Source organism: Pristiophorus japonicus, chromosome 7 (assembly GCF_044704955.1).
Source record: "Pristiophorus japonicus isolate sPriJap1 chromosome 7, sPriJap1.hap1, whole genome shotgun sequence".
NCBI lineage: Eukaryota > Metazoa > Chordata > Chondrichthyes > Pristiophoridae > Pristiophorus > Pristiophorus japonicus.
Genome location: NC_091983.1, coordinates 158,059,390 through 158,078,407, shown reverse-complemented (window position 1 = coordinate 158,078,407; position 19,018 = coordinate 158,059,390). Strand labels below are relative to the sequence as shown.

The 19,018-nt window shown below is 46.3% G+C and overlaps 1 protein-coding gene across 1 annotated transcript in view; it reads left to right on the top strand.

Moving 5' to 3' along the window:
- Window positions 1–19,018, top strand: part of LOC139266646 (fibrocystin-like) — a 630,313-nt gene that overhangs the window by 66,204 nt on the left and 545,091 nt on the right. The window contains 3 exon segments of the mRNA XM_070884234.1: window positions 1,885–2,023; window positions 10,966–11,123; window positions 13,410–13,594. Of these exon segments, the coding sequence (XP_070740335.1) occupies window positions 1,885–2,023; window positions 10,966–11,123; window positions 13,410–13,594 (482 nt within the window).

The following is a 19,018-nucleotide window of genomic DNA, read 5'->3' as shown; positions in this document are numbered from 1 at the left end:
TAACTGTGCTAAGACCCGGTAAGAAGTTACCAAAGTAGTTCAGGAATCCTAGAAACGACCGCAGCTCCGTCATGTCTCGTTATGTTCTCGATTGCCTCCGTCTTTGAATCGGTGGGCCCGATGCCGTCCACCGCGATTCTTCTCCCCAGGAACTCCACTTCAGGCGCCAGGAAAACGCACTTCGAGCGTTCTAACCTGAGCCCCACGCGGTTGAGTCGACTAAGAACCTCCTCCAAGTTCTGCAGATGCATGACTGTGTCCCGACCTGTCACCAAGATGTCGTCCTGGAAGACCACGGTGCGCAGAACTGACTTCAGTAAACTTTCTATGTTTCTCTGGAATATCGCCGTGGCTGATCGAATCCCAAATGGGTGTTGATGCAGGTGAGGCCCTTCGATGATTCCTCCAGCTCTTGCATCATGTAGACTGAGGTCAAGTCCAGCTTTGTGAACGTTTTTCCTCCCGCCAGTGACGCAAATAGGTCTTCTGCCTTTGGAAGCGGGTATTGATCCTGCAGGGAGAAACGATTGATAGTTACTTTGTAATCACCACAGATTCTGATGGTGCCATCTCTTTTGAGGACTGGCACAATCGGACTGGTCCACTCATTGAATTTGATCGGTGAAATGATGCCCTCTCATTGCAGCCGGTCCAGCTCGATCTCCACCCTCTCTCTCATCATGTACGTTACCGCTCTCACCTTGTGATGGATGGGACGCGCCCCTGGAATTAGGTGGATCTGCACTTTTGCTCCTTGGAACTTCCCAATGCCTGGTTCGAACAGCGAGAGGAACTTGTTTAGGACCTGGGCACATGAAGTGTCATCGACGGACAAGAGCGCTCGGACGTCGTCCCAGTTCCAGCGTATCTTCCCCAGCCAGCTCCTGCCAAGCAGCGTGGGACCATCGCCCGGTACCACCCAGAGTGGTAACTTGTGCACCGCTCCATCGTAGGAGACCTTTATATTAGCACTGCCGATTACGGGAATCAGTTCCTTTATGTATGTTCTCAGTTTAGTACGAATGGGAGTCAGGACTGGCCTTGAGGCCTTGCTGCACCACAATTTATCGAAAGTCTTTTTGCTCATAATGTACTGTCTCGCGCCCGTGTCCGGCTCCATTGACACCGGGAGTCCATTTAATTCAACCTTCAGCATTATCGGGGACACTTTGTGATAAATGTGTGCACCCCAAATACCTCTGCCTCCTCGGTCTGAGGCTCTGGTTTGTCATGATCCACCGTGGATCTGTCCTCCTCTGCAACATGGTGGTTTGCAGGATTAGCAGGGTTTGCAGCTTGCCTGTACATACGTTGGAGGTGTCCCATTGTTCCACAGCCCTTGAAAATGTACCCTTTGAAGCGGCATGAATGGAAACGATGATCACCCCCACAGAGCCAACAAGGTGTTAATGGCCTTACATTCACCACCCTTGATGGTGGACTCTGAGACATCTGTGGACATGCAGCTGCAGGCACGTGAGGCCTGCCCCATATGTTACGATTCAAAAACAACGTTACTTTGTTCACAGTACTTGTAGCAGCACTTGTGTGCTGAGAGATTTGTTTGGTATTGTCATTGGTGGCGATGAACACCTGGGTTATCGCTGTGGCTTTACTCAAGGTTGGGGTCTCTACAGTCAAAAGTTTGCAAAGTATTACTTCATGGCCAATGCCCCGCCCGATGATGAGGCCACTTCTGCCCCAATCCAAAAAACGCACGATGTGCTGAATTTCACCGGTTTGGCTGCCCCACGCATTGAGGCGGCCGGAACACTTCAAAAATGGAAGGTGCGACTTGTTTCAGGCGGTGGGCAATTTCGGCCCCGAGATCTTTTCACATATATGAATATCAAATATGAGTTTTAATCTTTTCTTCCGCTCCAGTATTTCCAGTCGATCCCAGACCAGCTCGGCCTGGTGGGAACCTTATGCAAACCGTGAAAGTAATTGGGTCAGCGCAGAGTTACAGCCTAACCTTACTGGTGGCCAAATGTGGAACTGGACTCCCTCTGATCACACTTGGGTGAGACAATATCGATGTGACATTTGTTTTAGAGCAACATATGCAGAGCTAAAACAAAGGGGGGAATTTGAACAAGGAGAGTGGGTGGGGGGGTTAAATGGGCAAGAAATGAAAGCGTGTTGGGAAGGTTGCTCCAACCTGCCCACTTCTGGCTTTTACCCAGACAGGACAACTGGCGGGCAGCCAACCCGCTCCCAACAGGCAGTTTGGCATTTTAAATACATCAATGAGGCTGGAAGCCCGGATTTAACCTGTTTCGTAGGTCTGGCTGCAGCCGGCCAGGTTTCCCCGGCCTTGGGAAGGAGTGCTTCCTTCCAGCTCTCCAAGTTCCCCCAGCATCAGACCCCCTGCCCCTCCCACCATACAACCCCACCCCCACCAGGATCGGACCTCCTCCCCAGGATCAGGGATCAGAACCCTCCAGGGTCAAGGATCGGACCCCCTAGTGGTCGTGGTCGGGGATCATGAGGAGTGGGGTCGTGGATTGCGAGGGTGGGGGTCGGAAATTGGCTGGCTCAGGAATCATGGTGGGGATTAGGGAAATGACTGGCTTGGGGATCGGCTGGCTCAGGTATCACCGGGGTATGGGGTCTGGGATCGGCAGGGGGGAGGATCGGCTGGGGATTAGTATTGGGGGGAGAGAATCGGGAAGATTGTGGCCGGCCTTATCATCATCGATGGGGTTGAGGGAATGCCTCATGGTGGTGATCGGAGGCTTGGGGTGGCGATTGAAGGCTCGGGTGGGGTCTCCAATCGCGTGGGGTGGGGTGTGGGGTGGGTTTAGTTAGGGACTGTGGATCCAGGAGGTAGGTATAAAGCCACTTATCTCCTGGATGTAGCAATCCCCGCCTTGGTTTACCTGCCAAGTTTCACAAATTGTGTGAAACCTGTCCACTGGCAGTTAAATTCAAAATGAAGGTGACCAAAGAAGCTTTCAGCCTCATTATAATATTTAAACTGACGTACCGCCCCTTTGGGAGCGGGTTGGTCAACCAAGCCCGTTCTGCCCCCGACCAGCTTCCGTTAAAATCAGAAGTGTGCGTGTTTGAGGCGGGTTCAGATCGGGAATCCCATTTTTTATAATTTAACTGCCCCCATGCTCCAAACCCACTCGTTTTTTTAGGGGAAAATTCTGGCCATGTGGTCAATGCAGTCAGTGGTTAAAATACTATCCAATGTAGTAAAGTACAAACAGGAAGATTATCTGTTTTTTAAATGTTTGTGCTCATTGGTGATGGATATTAGCAATAGAAAGGAGAACATTTTTTAACAGGAAAGGTGCCATTTTGTGTCAATCGTGCTGGAGACCTACTTGTAAAAACATCTGTGTAATAATTATTGTTTCAAATATATACATATTTTTTAACATTCTTCTTAATTAGGATATTGTTATTTTAATCCCAGATAGCCTTCCATCAGGATTGTGAGTGAATAGTTACAGTGTTAATTGCAAATGTGCAAAATCCCAGGCTTTTCTGATATATAACATGTTCTAGCTTTTCTATTCAGTTTTAGCCTTAAGTGATCATAGGTTAGATGTGGAACGTAGCTTTTGCTATACTGTCACAACAATATGCTTTATCACTACATTCAGAAGAGCACCCACGAGCACAATAGAGTGATATTTCAACTTACCATACTAGCCAACCTTGAGACCTTTCTAAGTGAGGTTGGGAATTGATAGCAAACAGTTATGCATTCACAAGATCACAAGATCAATATGGACAAGGAAGAGCAATCAGCCCATCTTTATTTATCCCTCCTAAAAGACCCTACAGTCCTTCCATCACAGCACCCAATTTTTTTTTTTAAGTTTGCGGGGTTTTTGACCCTCTTTCTCTACCCAAGTGTTGATTCCATGTATTGATCACGCTTTGCGTGACAAATTTCCTAATGTCCATTCTAAATTGTCTTTTACTTGCATTAACCTGTGTCCCTTGTCCTGGACTCAAAGGTTTAATTTGAAGTAATTTTCCAGATCCACCTTTTCTATACTGTTACCATATTGTCTATCCCAATGAGTTCACCTCACGGCTGTCCCCTTTCACGACTAAAAAGTCCAAGTTTCTCCAGTCTTTTCTATATTTCAGATACCTGGGATCAGCCTCATGGCTTCTCTCTGCCTCCAGGGAATGAATGTCCCATCAGTGACCAAATATTATCAGATCAGAGCCCTATACAATTTAACCATAGTTCTTCTGAATTGTACAATGGTGTTTTAACTATGTAGTTCAACATCCTATTGGCTTTTTCTGCTGCTTTGCATTGGTTGGGTACATTTAGTGTTGAGTCTAAAAAGACCTTCTTGCAATGACTCAAGAGGCTGAGTACTGTAATCTCACTCAGGTGCAACTTGATCCATCTTTATTTCAGCCCAAGAGTGCCAGCTTGACACGGCTTATATACAGGTGACCAAGCACACATGCCACATGCGTACAGCCCGATGACCTCCGACCACAGCGCCCTCTGGTGTCTGGTGACCCCCAAGCATTAATACATAAAAACATCTCCCTTTTAAAATCTTAACAACAGTCTTTTTACAAATTAAGACGATCTGGGGCTTTCTTCTCATAGTTGATGATCTCAGTTCAACTTTGGCTCTGGGCGAGCGTTCTGAGTCCGTTGAGACTGAGGGCTGAGTAGCCGATCTGATGGGAGTGGTCATGACCACATCAGAGACTGAAGGTTCAGAGTCAGTAATGTCAGCAGAGTCCTCTGAAGAATGAACAATGGTTGGTTGGTCACTGATTGCATCTTCCTCACTCGGTTCCAGTTCATCCGTGTGCCGCAGTTTAACCTGGTCAAGGTGTTTCCTGCATGTTTGCCCATTCTTGAGCATGACAATAAACACTCTGTTACCATCCTTGGCTGTAACAGTGCCGGCGATCCACTTTGGACCTTGACCATAGTTCAGTACATAAACTGGATCGTTGACCGAGATGTCACGTGACACGGCAACACGATCATGACACCATTGCTGACTTTGATGTCTGTTTTTAACATGATCATTCAAATCAGGATGAACAAGAGAAAGCCTGGTCTTGAGATTTCTCTTCATCAGTCGTTCAGCAGGAGGAACCCCAGTAAGCATATGAGGTCTTGACCTGTAACTGAGCAATATACATGACAACGGTCTCGGCAGTGAACCCTGAGTTACACGTTTCAAACTTTGCTTGATCGTTTGAACAGCACGCTTTGCTTGACCATTAGAAGCAGACTTGAATGGAGCTGATCTCACATGTCTGATGCCATTGAGTTTCATGAACTCCTGGAACTCAAGACTTGTGAAGCAAGATCCGTTGTTGCTCACAACAATGTCAGTCAAACCATGAGTAGCAAATATGATATGAAGGCTCTCAATAGTAACTGTAGACGTGCTGGATGACATAAGAACACACTCCATCCACTTAAAATATGCATCCACTACGACAAAAAACATCTTTCCTAGGAATGGGCCTGCAAAATCGATGTGTATCCTCGACCATGGTTTGGATGGCCACGACCAAAGACTCAGCGGAGATTCCGCTGGTACTTTACTTAGCTGCATTAAAGTATTGCATTGATGCACGCATGATTCCAGATCAGATTCAATTCCAGGCCACCATACATGAGATCTAGCAATGGACTTCATCATGACAATACTAGGATGAGTGCTATGAAGTTCACGTACAAATTTTTCTCTACCTTTCTTAGGCAAGATTACACGATTACCCCACAGTAAACAGTCTGACTGAATGGACAGCTCATCCTTGTGACGGTTGTAAGGTTTGGTCTCCTCACGCATCTCCATAGGTATGGCAGACCAATCATCACTGAGTACACACCGTTTCACAACTGATAAAATAGGGTCATGGCTGGTCCAGATCCAAACTTGTTGAGCAGTGACAGGGGCTTCATTCTCAAAGCATCCATTACTAACAGTAGATCTGCAGGTTGAGGCGTCTCCATCTCAGTTGTGGGTAAGGGCAGATGACTCAGTGCATCGACACCATTCTCAGTACCAGGTCTATGACGGATGACGTAATCGTAGGCAGACATTGTCAGTGCCCACCTTTGAATAAGGGACGATGCATTGGTATTAATACCTTTGTTTTCTGCAAGCAATGAAATGAGTGGCTTGTGATCCGTTTCTAGTTCAAAACGAAGACCAAACAGGTACTGGTGCACACACAGGCCAAAGCTTCTTTCTCTACCATACTGTAAGCTCTTTCTGCTTGAGACAGACTTCTCGAAGCATACATAATAGGTTGTAGCTTTCCTGATTCATTTGCTTGTTGGAGTACGCAGCCAACCCCATATGATGAAGCATCACAGACCAATACAAGATGCTTACATGGATCATAATGAACAAGCAACTTGTTTGAACATAGCAGATTCTTGGCTTTCTCAAAGGTTCTATCTTGAGATGCACCCCAGACCCAGTTGTCGCCTTTTCTTAGTAAAACATGCAGTGACTTTAATAAAGTGCTCAATCTGGGTAAGAAATTGAGTAGCCCAAGGAATGAACGCAGCTCCGTCACATTCTGAGGCCAGGGTGCATTTTTGATGGCCTCGGTTTTCGAATCAGTGGGCCTGATGCCATCAGCAGCAATCTTCCTTCCGAGGAATTTGACTTCAAGTGCCATGAATACATACTTCGAGCGTTTCAGCCTGAGTCCCACTTTGTCCAGATGCTGTAGGACTTCTTCAAAATTGTTCAGCTGTTCAGAAGTGTCGCGACCTGTGACCAGAATGTCATCTTGAAACATGACAGTTCTCGGAACAGACTTCAGTAAACTCTCCATATTCCTCCGAAATATGGCTGCAGCCAAACGAATCCCAAAAGGACACCTGTTGTAGACGAACAGTCCTTTATGGGTGTTGATGCAGGTGAGTTTCTTCGAAGTGTCGACAAGCTCCTGTGTCATATACGATGACGTCAGATCCAGTTTTGTGAACGACTTTCCACCAGCTAGCATGGCGAACAGGTCATCAGGCCTCGGTAACGGATACTGATCCTGTTTCAAAAATCGGTTAATCATAACCTTGTCGTCTCCACAAATCCTGACAGTGCCATCACTCTTCAACACAGGAACAATGGGACTAGCCCACTCGTTAAACTCGACCGGTGATATGATCCCTTCACGTTGGAGCCTGTCAAGCTCAATTTCAGCCTTCTCCCTCATCATGTACGGAACAGACTGAGCTTTGTGATAGACAGGCTTTGCATTGGAGTCCAGGTGAATCTGCACCTTGGCTCCCATAAAATTGCCAATGCCCAGTTCAAACAAAGAAGGAAACTTTTTCAATACTTGAGCACTCGAAGTATTATCCACTGAGGACAACATCTTGACATCATTCCAGTTCAGCTTGATTTTATCAAGCCAATTCCTGCTGAACAGCATTAGACCATTACCTGGGATGATCCACAATGGTAGCTCGTGAACCACACCGTCATATGACACCTTGATTGCTGCACTGCTGAGCACTGGTATGAGTTCCTTAGTGTAAGTACGCAACCTGGCATTGACTGGACTCAGCTTCGGTTTCGCAGCCTTAGTGTCCCACAGCTTGTCGAATGTCCTTTGGCTCATTATCGACTGGCTCGCACCCATGTCCAGCTCCATTGATACAGGCACGCCATTCAGCTTCACATTAACGACTATCGGCTGGCTCTTGCTCAGGAACGAATACAGTCCATTCACTTCCTCCTCGGGTTGCATATCCGGCCCATCACTGAACTGGTCCTCATCAACCACGTGGTGAGCTGCACCACCCTTGCTCCGTTGTGGACACATCCTGTGAAGATGCCCCACTTTGGAACATCCATTACATGAGTATTGTCGAAACCGACACTGATGAGGCCTTTGATTGCCCCCACAACACCAACAGGGTGAAATCTGGTTCGAACCAGTTGGCGGGCTCTGAGCAGCGGCAGGTTTCACATAAGCAGCTCTGCCCGAAGACGATGCCAACTTGTTTACAGTATTTGCCGTGGAACTCCAACTCGTCAATGATATCCGCCTCAAATTATCATCCGTCATCATGCATGCCTGGGCAGTCACGATGGTCTTTTTCAAATCCAGCGTCTCCGCAGCCAACAGCTTCCTGAGATCGCATCATGCTTGATGCCTATCATGAAAACATCACGCAGCATGTCTTCCAGCATGTTCCCGAACTTACACGGCTCAGCAAGATGTCGCAGATCGGCGACAAATCCTGACACTTCCTGGCCCTCAGCACGAACATGCATGTAGAAACTCTCATGTATTCAACCAGCATTGTAACCCATGTATAAACTGACCTAAATTGTATACCGTGAGAACACTGACCACTAGGTGGGAGACACTCCTAACCTGGATCTTCAGGCATAAAAGGGGAAGCTCCACCCACCTTCATCACTTGAGTGCTAAGGAATAAAGGACAGGTCACAGACTGACCTTCTCTCAAGCCTGGGCCTCGTGTGCATTTATACTGTGTAGTAAGGACGTATCAATGGCGACAAGAAACTGGGATTTAAACCACGCGAGCATGGCCACTAGCAGAACAGACGAGAGTTACTGTGTTAAGGAATGGTTGGGACAGAGATTCAACATTGTTAAAGCAGCACACAGTTCTCCAGGCAGACAAGGGCAATCGGGCATGCCCCAACATGTAGTCGAACCCAGAGGGGGAGTTCGACAGAGACAATGGCAAGCTGAACGGCGATTCACCCCATTGCAAGGGACAATGCGGCCAGTAATGGGGCCATCAACACCTGTTAATGGTGCACTCAAGGACAATAACAGGGGCAGTCAGGGACGATCGACTGGCAAGGGACCTTTTGTTTCAAATCGCAACTCATGCTGGAGGCGTGGAGGCATACATTCAGCCGGAGTTTGCAGAGATGAGCAAAATACCTGCAGAAATTGCAGAAATGGACACTGGGGGAAATCGCTGGAAGCTGCAGTTCAGCGAGTTCATGTGGAGCACGTATACAGTTCATACACCAGGACACCACCGATAATGATGAAAGTGCTTCTCAATGGCATCCCAGTATCAATGGAGTTAGACACGGGTGCCAGCCAGTCCCTGATGGGTATCATTGATACGTCCTTACTACACAGTATAAATGCACACGAGGCCCAGGCTTGAGAGAAAGGACAGTCTGTGACCTGTCCTTTATTCCTTAGCACTCAAGTGATGAAGGTGGGTGGAGCTTCCCCTTTTATACCTGAAGGTCCAGGTTAGGAGTGTCTCCCACCAAGTGGTCAGTGTTCTCACGGTGTACAACTTAGGTCAGTTTATACATGGGTTACAATGCTGGTTGAATACATGACAGAAACGGTAGCGTGACATGATGATCCCCTCTTTTGGCTTCAGGTGGTTACCCACCAATGTACACAATTCCTTGTACCCTTTTTCCGCCGGACGTACAGGCGAGAGAAGATTCCTCATGAGGTTGTAAATTTTTGGACCACAAACGGTGAGGAGAACTGCCCTGCACTTAACTGCGTAGGCCTCTGCCTCCATGCCGTTGGCCACAAAATACTCCACAAAATCGCTCCAGGATTCCAACCGTGTCCATTGTGCATGCGAAGGTTCTTAAATTACCCCGTCGCCAATTGTAATGACTCAAGAGTTTGGTTACTGTAAACTCACTCAGGTGCAACCTGATCCATCTTTATTCCAGCCCAAGAGTGCCAGCTTGACAAAGACACACAGCTTATATACAAGTGACCAAGCACACATGCCACATGACCTCCCGATGACCTCCGATCACGGTGCCCTCTGGTGTCTGGTGACCCCCAAGAATTAATACATAACAAATCTCTTTCCACATCAACCATTGCTATTTTAAGACCATTCATGGAGTACTTACATCATCCATTTGTCTTCCTTCCTGAAGTACTTTACACATGTCCACATTAACTTTCATCTACTGTTGTTCTCCCACTATCATATTTTGCTCATATTACTTCTTCAATTCAATTACCCATCCCAGTTTGATATTATCTGCAGATATGACCAATTTGCATTGAGTTTCTGAATACCCATCAATGTAAATTAGTAAGATTGGGGTCTAAATATCAATTCCTGGGACAGCACACGCAGCAGCTCCTCTCACCTCAACATAACATGCTTTCACTGGCATTCACTGCTATCTACCCATTAATCAATTTCTTAACTGCTCCAAATTTTTTACCCTGAATCCCCCTGGTTTTGAACTTTCTAGCAGCCATTTGTGTGGGATTTTGTGGAATGCTCTGTGGAAGTCAAGGTGCACTTTGTCACAGGGCCTTCTGCAGTCCACTGGGAATGTCATGTCCTCAAAACTGTCGAGGAGGTTGATCAGGCAGGAGCGTCCCCATCTCTTGAGTCTTTATAATTGGTTGCTCTTTGCTAGATATTCGTTGTGCAGCTGATCCTCAAATAATTGATTTGATTATTTTATCTTGTATTAAGGTAAGAATAATGGCTCGTTACTTGCTTGTGTCTAATTTTTTTACCTCTTTTGCAAATAGGCAGGTGCCATGATAGCTTGTTTCCAATTTACTGGGACCTCCCCAGTGTTTATCAGGATGAGTGTCAGTACCCCACACATCTGTTGCCTTGTCTCTTTTAGTACTCTGAGATAAATACAATCCGTCTCTGGGGCTTTATTTGTTTTGAGCCTTTTTAGCTTGTTTCAGATTTCTGCTACATTTATATTGAAGTTGTTAATGCTATTTGGGTAACCACTACTCAAGAAGGGCATGTTGCTCATGGCTTCCCCAGTGGATATCTCAGAAAAATAATAATTTAGTATATTAACGATCTTGTGCTTGTCTGTGGTTTCATTGTGGTCTTGTGATTCAAATGCAGGTCCCAGAGGTGAAGGAATAGCTGCCAATCCATTGCACCTCTCAGTCACTGCAGTCCATTACAACTATTAATCTGAATCAATAGTACAGCAGTCCTCATACATAGTTCTCCTGTTACAGAGATGCCTTTTTAGCCGAAGGTTCTACACACCCAAACAGTGACTATGCCAAGTTTGTAGGGTGGAATTCCATAAATATCACAGTTCAAAGGATTCAGAGTGCAACTCCCCCTCTTGGAGGAGTCTTCAGGATTCATCTGCTAGGTGTTATAATTCCAAGTAAGGTTTTTTTTTTAAATCATTGAATAGAAGTTGTTATCTGTGATAAAGCATTGATTAATTATTGCAGCCAAAGAGTATTAGTAAATTATTGGTGCTTTTTAGTGTGCAATTATTATGAAATACTTGGTCATTTCTTTACCCTTAATTCTCCATAAAGAACCATGAGATATTTTAAATGAAAGATCTTTCCCTGAGCTACCAGTGGTGGAACTTATATTTACAATAAAATTATTAACCATAAATGTTTTTTAAAAACTCATGTTTTGTTAGACATATTGGTTTTATTTTGGGGTTGAGACTCCCTCTGTTATAAAGTATTCTCTTCTCATTGCCTTTTGTGAAAGTATTTCTGTACTATTCAACATTCTCTGACAAGATGACGATTTGACCCTCAGCCTCTGCTAATGTTAGTTTAACGTTAGATATTCGGATGTGTGTCACGGTACTGGCTGCTAGGGTGGCTCATCCACTCATTTTTCTCCCACTTCCTGTGGAGGATCACATAGCTTCCATTTACCGTCTCCTCTCGGATACATTGTGCACTGCTGTATCAGCCAAAGAGTCTTACTTTTGAAAATATCAGTTCTCTTTTCTTGTAAAATCCTCTGGGCAGACAGCTGAGTTATTCACTGTTAAGACTCTTCCCAGAGATTTTAGGGCTTGTGCTTCGTGAGCAAGAGTTTTCTGCTGTTATTTGACCAGTATTCTAGCTGAACACCAAGCTTATGGTCTACAGAGCTGTAGTGATACCCGTCCTCCTGTATGGCTCAGAGACATGGACCATATACAGTAGACATCTCAAATCTCTGCAGAAATATCACCAATGATGTCTCTGCAAGATCCTGCAAATCCCCTGGGAGGACAGACGCACCAACGTCATTGTTCTCGATCAGGCCAACATCCCCAGCATCGAAGCACTGAACACACTCGACCAGCTCCGTTGGGTGGGCCATATGGTCCGCATGCCCACAACAAGATTCCCAAAGCAAGCGCTCTACTTGGAACTCCTACACGGCAAGCGATCCCCAGGTAGGCAGAGGAATCATTTCAAGGACGCCCTCAAAGCCTCCTTGATAAAATGCAACATCTCTACTGGCACATGGGAATCTCTGGCCAATGACCACTCTAAGTGGAGGAGGAGCATCCGGGAGCGCGCTGAGCACCTCAAGTCTCGTCGCTGAGCGCGTGCAGAAAACAAGCGCAGGCAGCAGAAGGAGCGTGCGGCAAACCAGACTCCCCACCCACCCTTTCCTTCAATGACTGTCTGTCCCACCTGTGACTGAGACTGTACTACCCATATTGGACTGTACAGTCACCTGAGAACTGACTTTTAGAGTGGAAGCAAGTCTTCCTCGATTTCGAGGGACTGCCTATGATGATTCTAGCTGAGCACATTTAAGGGGGTGATTCCGCATTTTGGCACCTATAGATGATGACAGGGAGTGATTCTCAGGCAATCACAGGAGTGAATCATTTCCATTTTGATGAATGGAAAATTACGGGTTGCATGGCCTCCATTTCCCAAATTGGGTTCGCTACAAGTGCTGTTTCCACTGAAAGTGCAGAAATAATTTGAAACTATATAAAACCGTACTTTGTGTAAGGAGAAAATTCTGTTTGTTGGAAATGTTTTGTTAGAATAGATAAAATAAGCATCCTATTTAAAATATGGAAGCCTGTTTCACTGTGAGAAACATTGAATGAACAAAGGTATTCGCAGATACTTCTGTATTATTCCAAGGAAATATCCCCAAGACCTGTTAAATATCAAGGGACCCAGAGCTACTTGAAGCAGGCAAAATTCCTCAGCAACTGTTCCTATAACTCCATCTCTTGATGCCATTTTGCCTCAGGGAAAAATAGAGTGCCCACATGAAAATTAATTAAAAAAAGTATAATGATGGCAAATAATACAGATTTTTTTTGCCAACAGATTCATGATATATTTTTAATATACAGAGAAGAGCCTAAGAATGAAATTTACATAAAGGGAGTTAAATTTAAAATTAAATGTGTGCCTATATTATTCTATTGTGTAATTGGTGTTCATGGATTAAGTGATGGCTCACTCCATGAATAATCTTCACACTCCATAGTCTATTATGCATTTTCTCAGATATATCTAACCAATATGGCTTTTCTAAATGATCTAGAGACTTTAATGAATATTACCACTTGTTGAGAGAATTTTCTAAGGAGTATTCAATAAAGTGTCAAAAGTTGCTCTGTGAATGAATGATGTACTGATGTTTTCATATTGACTATGTTTGAATTCTTTCACAGGGATTCCAGTGAATGTCTCTTCGCACAGGCTCCGGAATCTTCTGAGGACAAATTCAAATAACTACATAGCTCAGTACTTCAACACCAGTGACTTCACTGTCACAAAAGACTTCAATACCTGCTATCAAAATATCTGGACACTAACATGGCCCAATACTACTGGTGACCTGCCAAATCTAATACATGTATGTTTATCCACGAACATATAAGTATGCACATCCATGCTTTATCACCACTTGGCTTGAATTATATGTTGGCCTCCTCGTCAGCCTCTCGAGCTCTACCTTATATTGACTCCAACTTGTTCAGGACTCTATTGGTGCTTGTCAAATCTGTTGTGTCTTTGTACTCCCATTCTACTGATGCCCCTGCTCCAAACTCATCCACAAAGTTCCTGTCCTTATCTCCAAAACCCTCGCTCTTCTTTACCTGTACAGTTTTTCCAATTCTGTCCCAGCATGCATTCTCCAGTCTTCCGACTTTAGACAACCATGTGCTCCCTCTTCCATTGTTCTAAGATTGGTGGTGGGTGATACATCCTTACTATACAGTATAAATGCACACGAGGCCCACGCTTGAGAGAAGGCCAATCTGTGACCTGTCCTTTATTCCTTAGCACTCAAGTGATGAAGGTGGGTGGAGCTTCCCCTTTTATACCTGAAGGTCCAGGTTAGGAGTGTCTCCCACCTAGTGGTCATTGTTCTCACAGTGTACAACTTAGGTCAGATTATACATGGGTTACAATGCTGGTCGAATACATGACATCACCTCCCCCCCCCCAAAGTCTTATTGGGATCACAGGTTGAGTCTCTCTGGTGGTTTATGCTCTCTTGTAGAGCGCCTGAGTTGGGGCTCCGGTTGTTGGGCGCTGGCCTGAGTGTCTGCTGTTTGCGGTGCCTCAGGCCTATCCATACTGCCCACAGTGATTGGGCTCTCCTCCCTTTGGTTCCGGTGTTCGGTCACCTGTGGTGGAGTGAACTCTACATCGTGTTCTTCCTCTGCTTCTTCTATGGGGTTGCTGTACCTCCTTTTTGTTTGATCCACATGTTTGCGGCAGATTTGTCCATTGGTAAGTTTAACTACCAGAATCCTATTTCCCTCTTTGGCAATCACAGTGCCTGCGAGCCATTTGGGCCGTGCAGCGTAGTTGAGGACAAAAACAGGATCATTTACATCAATACATCGCGCCCTCGCATTTCTGTCATGGTAGTCATGTTGTGGCTTGTGCCTGCTCTCGACAATTTCTTTCATGGTGGGGTGTATAAGGGATAGCCGGGTTTTGAGCGTCCTTTTCATTAGCAGCTCTGCAGGTGGAACCCCTGTGAGCGAGTGTGTTCTGGATCTATAGGCCAACAGGAGACATGATAAGCAGGTTTGTAGGGAACCCCCTTGGATTCTGAGCATCCCCTGTTTGATTATCTGCACTGCTCGTTCTGCCTGGCCGTTTGAGGCCGGCTTGAACGGTGCCGTTCTGACATGGTTAATTCCATTGCCTGCCATGAAGTCCTGGAATGCTTGTGAAGCACGGGCCATTGTCGCTGATCAAGACGTCTGGTAGACCGTGGGCGGCGAACATTTCCCGTAGACTTTCTACCGTGGCAGAGGATGTGCTTGAATTTAAATTGACACACTCGATCCATTTGGAGTAGGCGTCTACTACAACCAAAAACATTTTTCCCATGAAAGGACCTGCGTAGTCCACATGGATGTGTGACCAAGGCTTGGCGGGCCATGGCCAGGGACTAAGGGGGCTTCCCTGGGCGCATTGCCCAGCTGGGCACACGTGTTGCACCTGCGAACACAAAGTTCCAGATCTGTGTCTATCCCTGGCCACCAAACGTGTGACCTGGCAATTGCCTTCATCATGAAAATGCCCGGGTGCTCATTGTGGAGTTCTCTGATGAACACCTCTCTGCCCATCTGGCGCATGACTACGCGGTTTCCCCACAGTAGGCAATCGACCTGAATCGAGAGTTCATCCCTGCGCCTGTGAAATGGTTTAAATTCCTCAGGGCATGCCCTGTACGTGGCTGCCCAGTCCCCATTCAGGACACATTTCTTGACTAGAGACAATAGCGGGTCTCTATTTGTCTAGACTTTAATCTGACGGGCTGTCACGGGTGAGCCTTCGCTTCCGAAAGCTTCGACAGCCATGACCATCTCAGCAGCATGCTCGGTAGCCCCTCAGTGGTGGCTAGTGGGAGCCTGCTGAGTGCATTGGCGCAGTTTTCGGTGCCCGGTCTGTGCCGAATTGTATAGTCATAGGCGGCTGACGTGAGTGCCCACCTCTGTATGCGGGCCGATGCGTTTGAATTTATGGCTTTGTTGTCGGCCAAAAGGGACGTTAGGGGTTTGTGATCTGTCTCCAGCTCAAGTTTCCTGCCAAACAGGTACTGGTGCATTTTCTTTACAGCATATACACATGCGAGTGCCTCCTTTTCTACCATCCCGTAACCCCTTTCTGCCTGGGACAGACTCCTGGAGGCATAAGCTACCGGCTGTAACTGACCCTTGACATTGACATGCTGCAACACACAGCCGACACCATAGGACGATGCATCGCACGTTAACACAAGTTTTTTACATGGGTCGTACAGTGTTAACAGAGTGTTGGAACATAACAAATTGTGTGCTCTATTAAAAGCCCTTTCCTGGCTGTCCCCCCAGAACCATTCGTGACCTTTGCATAGGAGCATGTGTGGCGGCTCTAGCAGCGTGCTCAATTTGGGAAGAAAGTTACCAAAATAGTTCAGGAGCCCCAGGAACGAACGCAGCTCCGTCATGTTACGGGGTCTGGGTGCTCTCTGGATCGCTTCCGTCTTGGACACGGTAGTGCTGATCCCGTCTGCTGCTACCCTCATCCCCAGGAATTCTACCTCTGGAGCTAGGAAGACGCACTTCGCCTTTTTCAGTTGCAGTCCTAACCGGTCCAGTCTGTGTAGCACCTCCTCCAGGTTGTGGAGGTGTTCTTCAGTATCGTAACCCGTGATGAGGATGTCGTCCTGAAAAACCACCGTCCCTGGAATCGACTTGAGGAGGCTTTCCATATTTCGGCGGCCGAGCGAATCCCGAACGGACATCTGTTGTACTCAAACAACCCCTTGTGTGCGTGATGGTGGTCAGCTTCTTCGACTCACTCGCCAGCTCCTGGGTCATGTAAGCTGAGGTCAGGTCCAATTTTGAAAAAAGTTTGCCACCGGATAGTGTTGCAAAGAGGTCCTCCGCTCTCGGTAACGGGTACTGGTCTTGGAGTGACACCCGATTGATGGTGGCCTTGTAATCACCACATATCCTGACCGACCCATCCGCCTTGAGTACCGGCACGATCGGGCTCGCCCAGTCACTGAATTTGACTGGCGAGATGATGCCTTCCCTCAGCAGGTGGTCCAATTCGCCTTCTATCTTTTCCCGCATCACGTACGGCACCGCTCTGGCCTTGTGGTGTACTGGCCTGGCATCTGGGTTTATGTGAATCACTACCTTGGCCCCCATGAAAGTGCCGATGCCGGGTTGAAATAATGAGTCAAATTTGTCCAGGATCTGTGAGCATGATACTCGCTCCACAGAGGAAATTGCATTGACATCGCCCCATTTCCAGTTCATGACAGCAAGCCAACTCCTCCCCAGTAGTGCGGGACTGTCCCCTGGGACAATCCAGAGTGGCAACCTGTTCTCCGAATCTTTGTGGGTCACGACTACCGTGGCGCTGCCTAGCACCGGAATGATCTGCTTTGTTTAAGTTCGTAGCTGTGCGTCAATCGGCGATAATTTTGGCCTCCTGGCTTTGGATGCCCACAACTTTTCGAACTGTTTGATACCCATCAGGGACTGGCTGTCCCCCGTGTCTAGCTCCATTGATACTGGGATGCCATTGAGGAGCACTTTCATCATTATCGGTGGCGTCCTGGTGTATGAACTGTATACGTGCTCCACATGAACTCGCTGAACTTAAGCTTCCAGCGATTTCCCCCAGCGTTCACTTCTGCAATTTCTGCAGTTATTTTGCTCATCTCTGCAAACTCCGGCTGAGTGTGTGCCTCCACGCCTCCAACATGAGCTGTTGTTTGAAACAAAAGGTCCCTTGCCAGTCGATCGTCCCTGACTGCCCCTGTGACTGTCCTTGAATGCGCCATTAACAGGTGTTGATGGCCCCATTACTGGCCGCATTGTCCCTTGCAATGGTGTGAATCGCCGTTCAGCTTGCCATTGTCTCTGTCGAACTCCCCCTCTGGGCTCGACTACATGTTGGGGCATGCCCGACTGCCCTTGTCTGCCTGGAGAATTGTGTGCTGCTTTAACAATGTTGAATCTCTGTCCCAACCATTCCTTAACACAGTACCTCTCGTCTGTTCTGCTTGTGGCCATGCTCGCGTGGTTTAAATCCCAGTTTCTCATCGCCATTTGATACGTCCTTACTATACAGTATAAATGCACATGAGGCCCATGCTTGAGAGAAGGTCAGTCTGTGACCTGTCCTTTATTCCTTAGCACTCAAGTGATGAAGGTGGGTGGAGCTTCCCCTTTTATACCTGAAGGTCCAGGTTAGGAGTGTCTCCCATCTAGTGGTCATTGTTCTCACAGTGCACAACTTAGGTCAGATTATACATGGGTCACAATGCTGGTTGAATACATGACAGTGGGTCCATCAGCAATCATATCCCCATACTCTGGAATTGTCTCCTTAAACCACTCCACCTGTCTTCTGCTCTCCCCACCTTTGAAAGCCACTCTAATTCCCTCCCACTTGCTGCTTGGGGCCTGTGATGATCTTCCAAGGCTCCTTAGGTGTTTTGATTCATGAAAGACAATATAAAAGTGCAAGTTGTTGTTGTTTGAAATTAAAACAGAAAATGTCATAAATGCACAGCGGATCAGGCAGCATTTGAAAAAAAACAAAGGCTAATATTTCAGGCCCTGCACGAAAATATCTCTCAGATATTGATCAAACTGCTGTGCATTCTCTGTTTTGGGGGTTTTCTTTTGCTTTTTACTAAATACTAAATGTATGTTTGAGCTAACAGGGCTGAATTTCCTCTGCCTTGCACCAAATAGCCACAAAAATAGATGCAATGCAGAAGTAAAATGGATGCTAATCCTTTGTTCCCATTTTGCTGTTGAATCGTAAGGCCCACAAACTTTATTTATGGTTTTTCTGGTATCTCCACCTGAAGAGGGTGCAGCAATGCAAATTTTATGCGAATGATTACCAGATGTCTCTGCATGCAAACTATCTTCAATACCATTGGAGATGGTTTAGACTGTGCGATAATGTACAATGGGTGATTGCAAATTTGCAGCACATGTTACATTTCTCGTGATTTTTATTTCCATTGACTTCAGGTAGGATGTCAAATATTACCAAGATCCTGTCTTCTCCTTGTCAGACGAGTGTAATTGTCCCCAATGATACGGAGCGGATGCTGTTGAAATGCATGTCTTGACCTAAGTCAACTTCATTTTTCTAAAATGGTTGAATACAAGGTTCCATGAGGTTGAATATGATTGTTGCAATGCGGAATTGATGGAAATAAAAAGCTGCATGAATGTAGGAATAAGGATTTCAAATTTCTAGTACTTATCACTTTGTGATAGTTTCCCTTTAACCATCA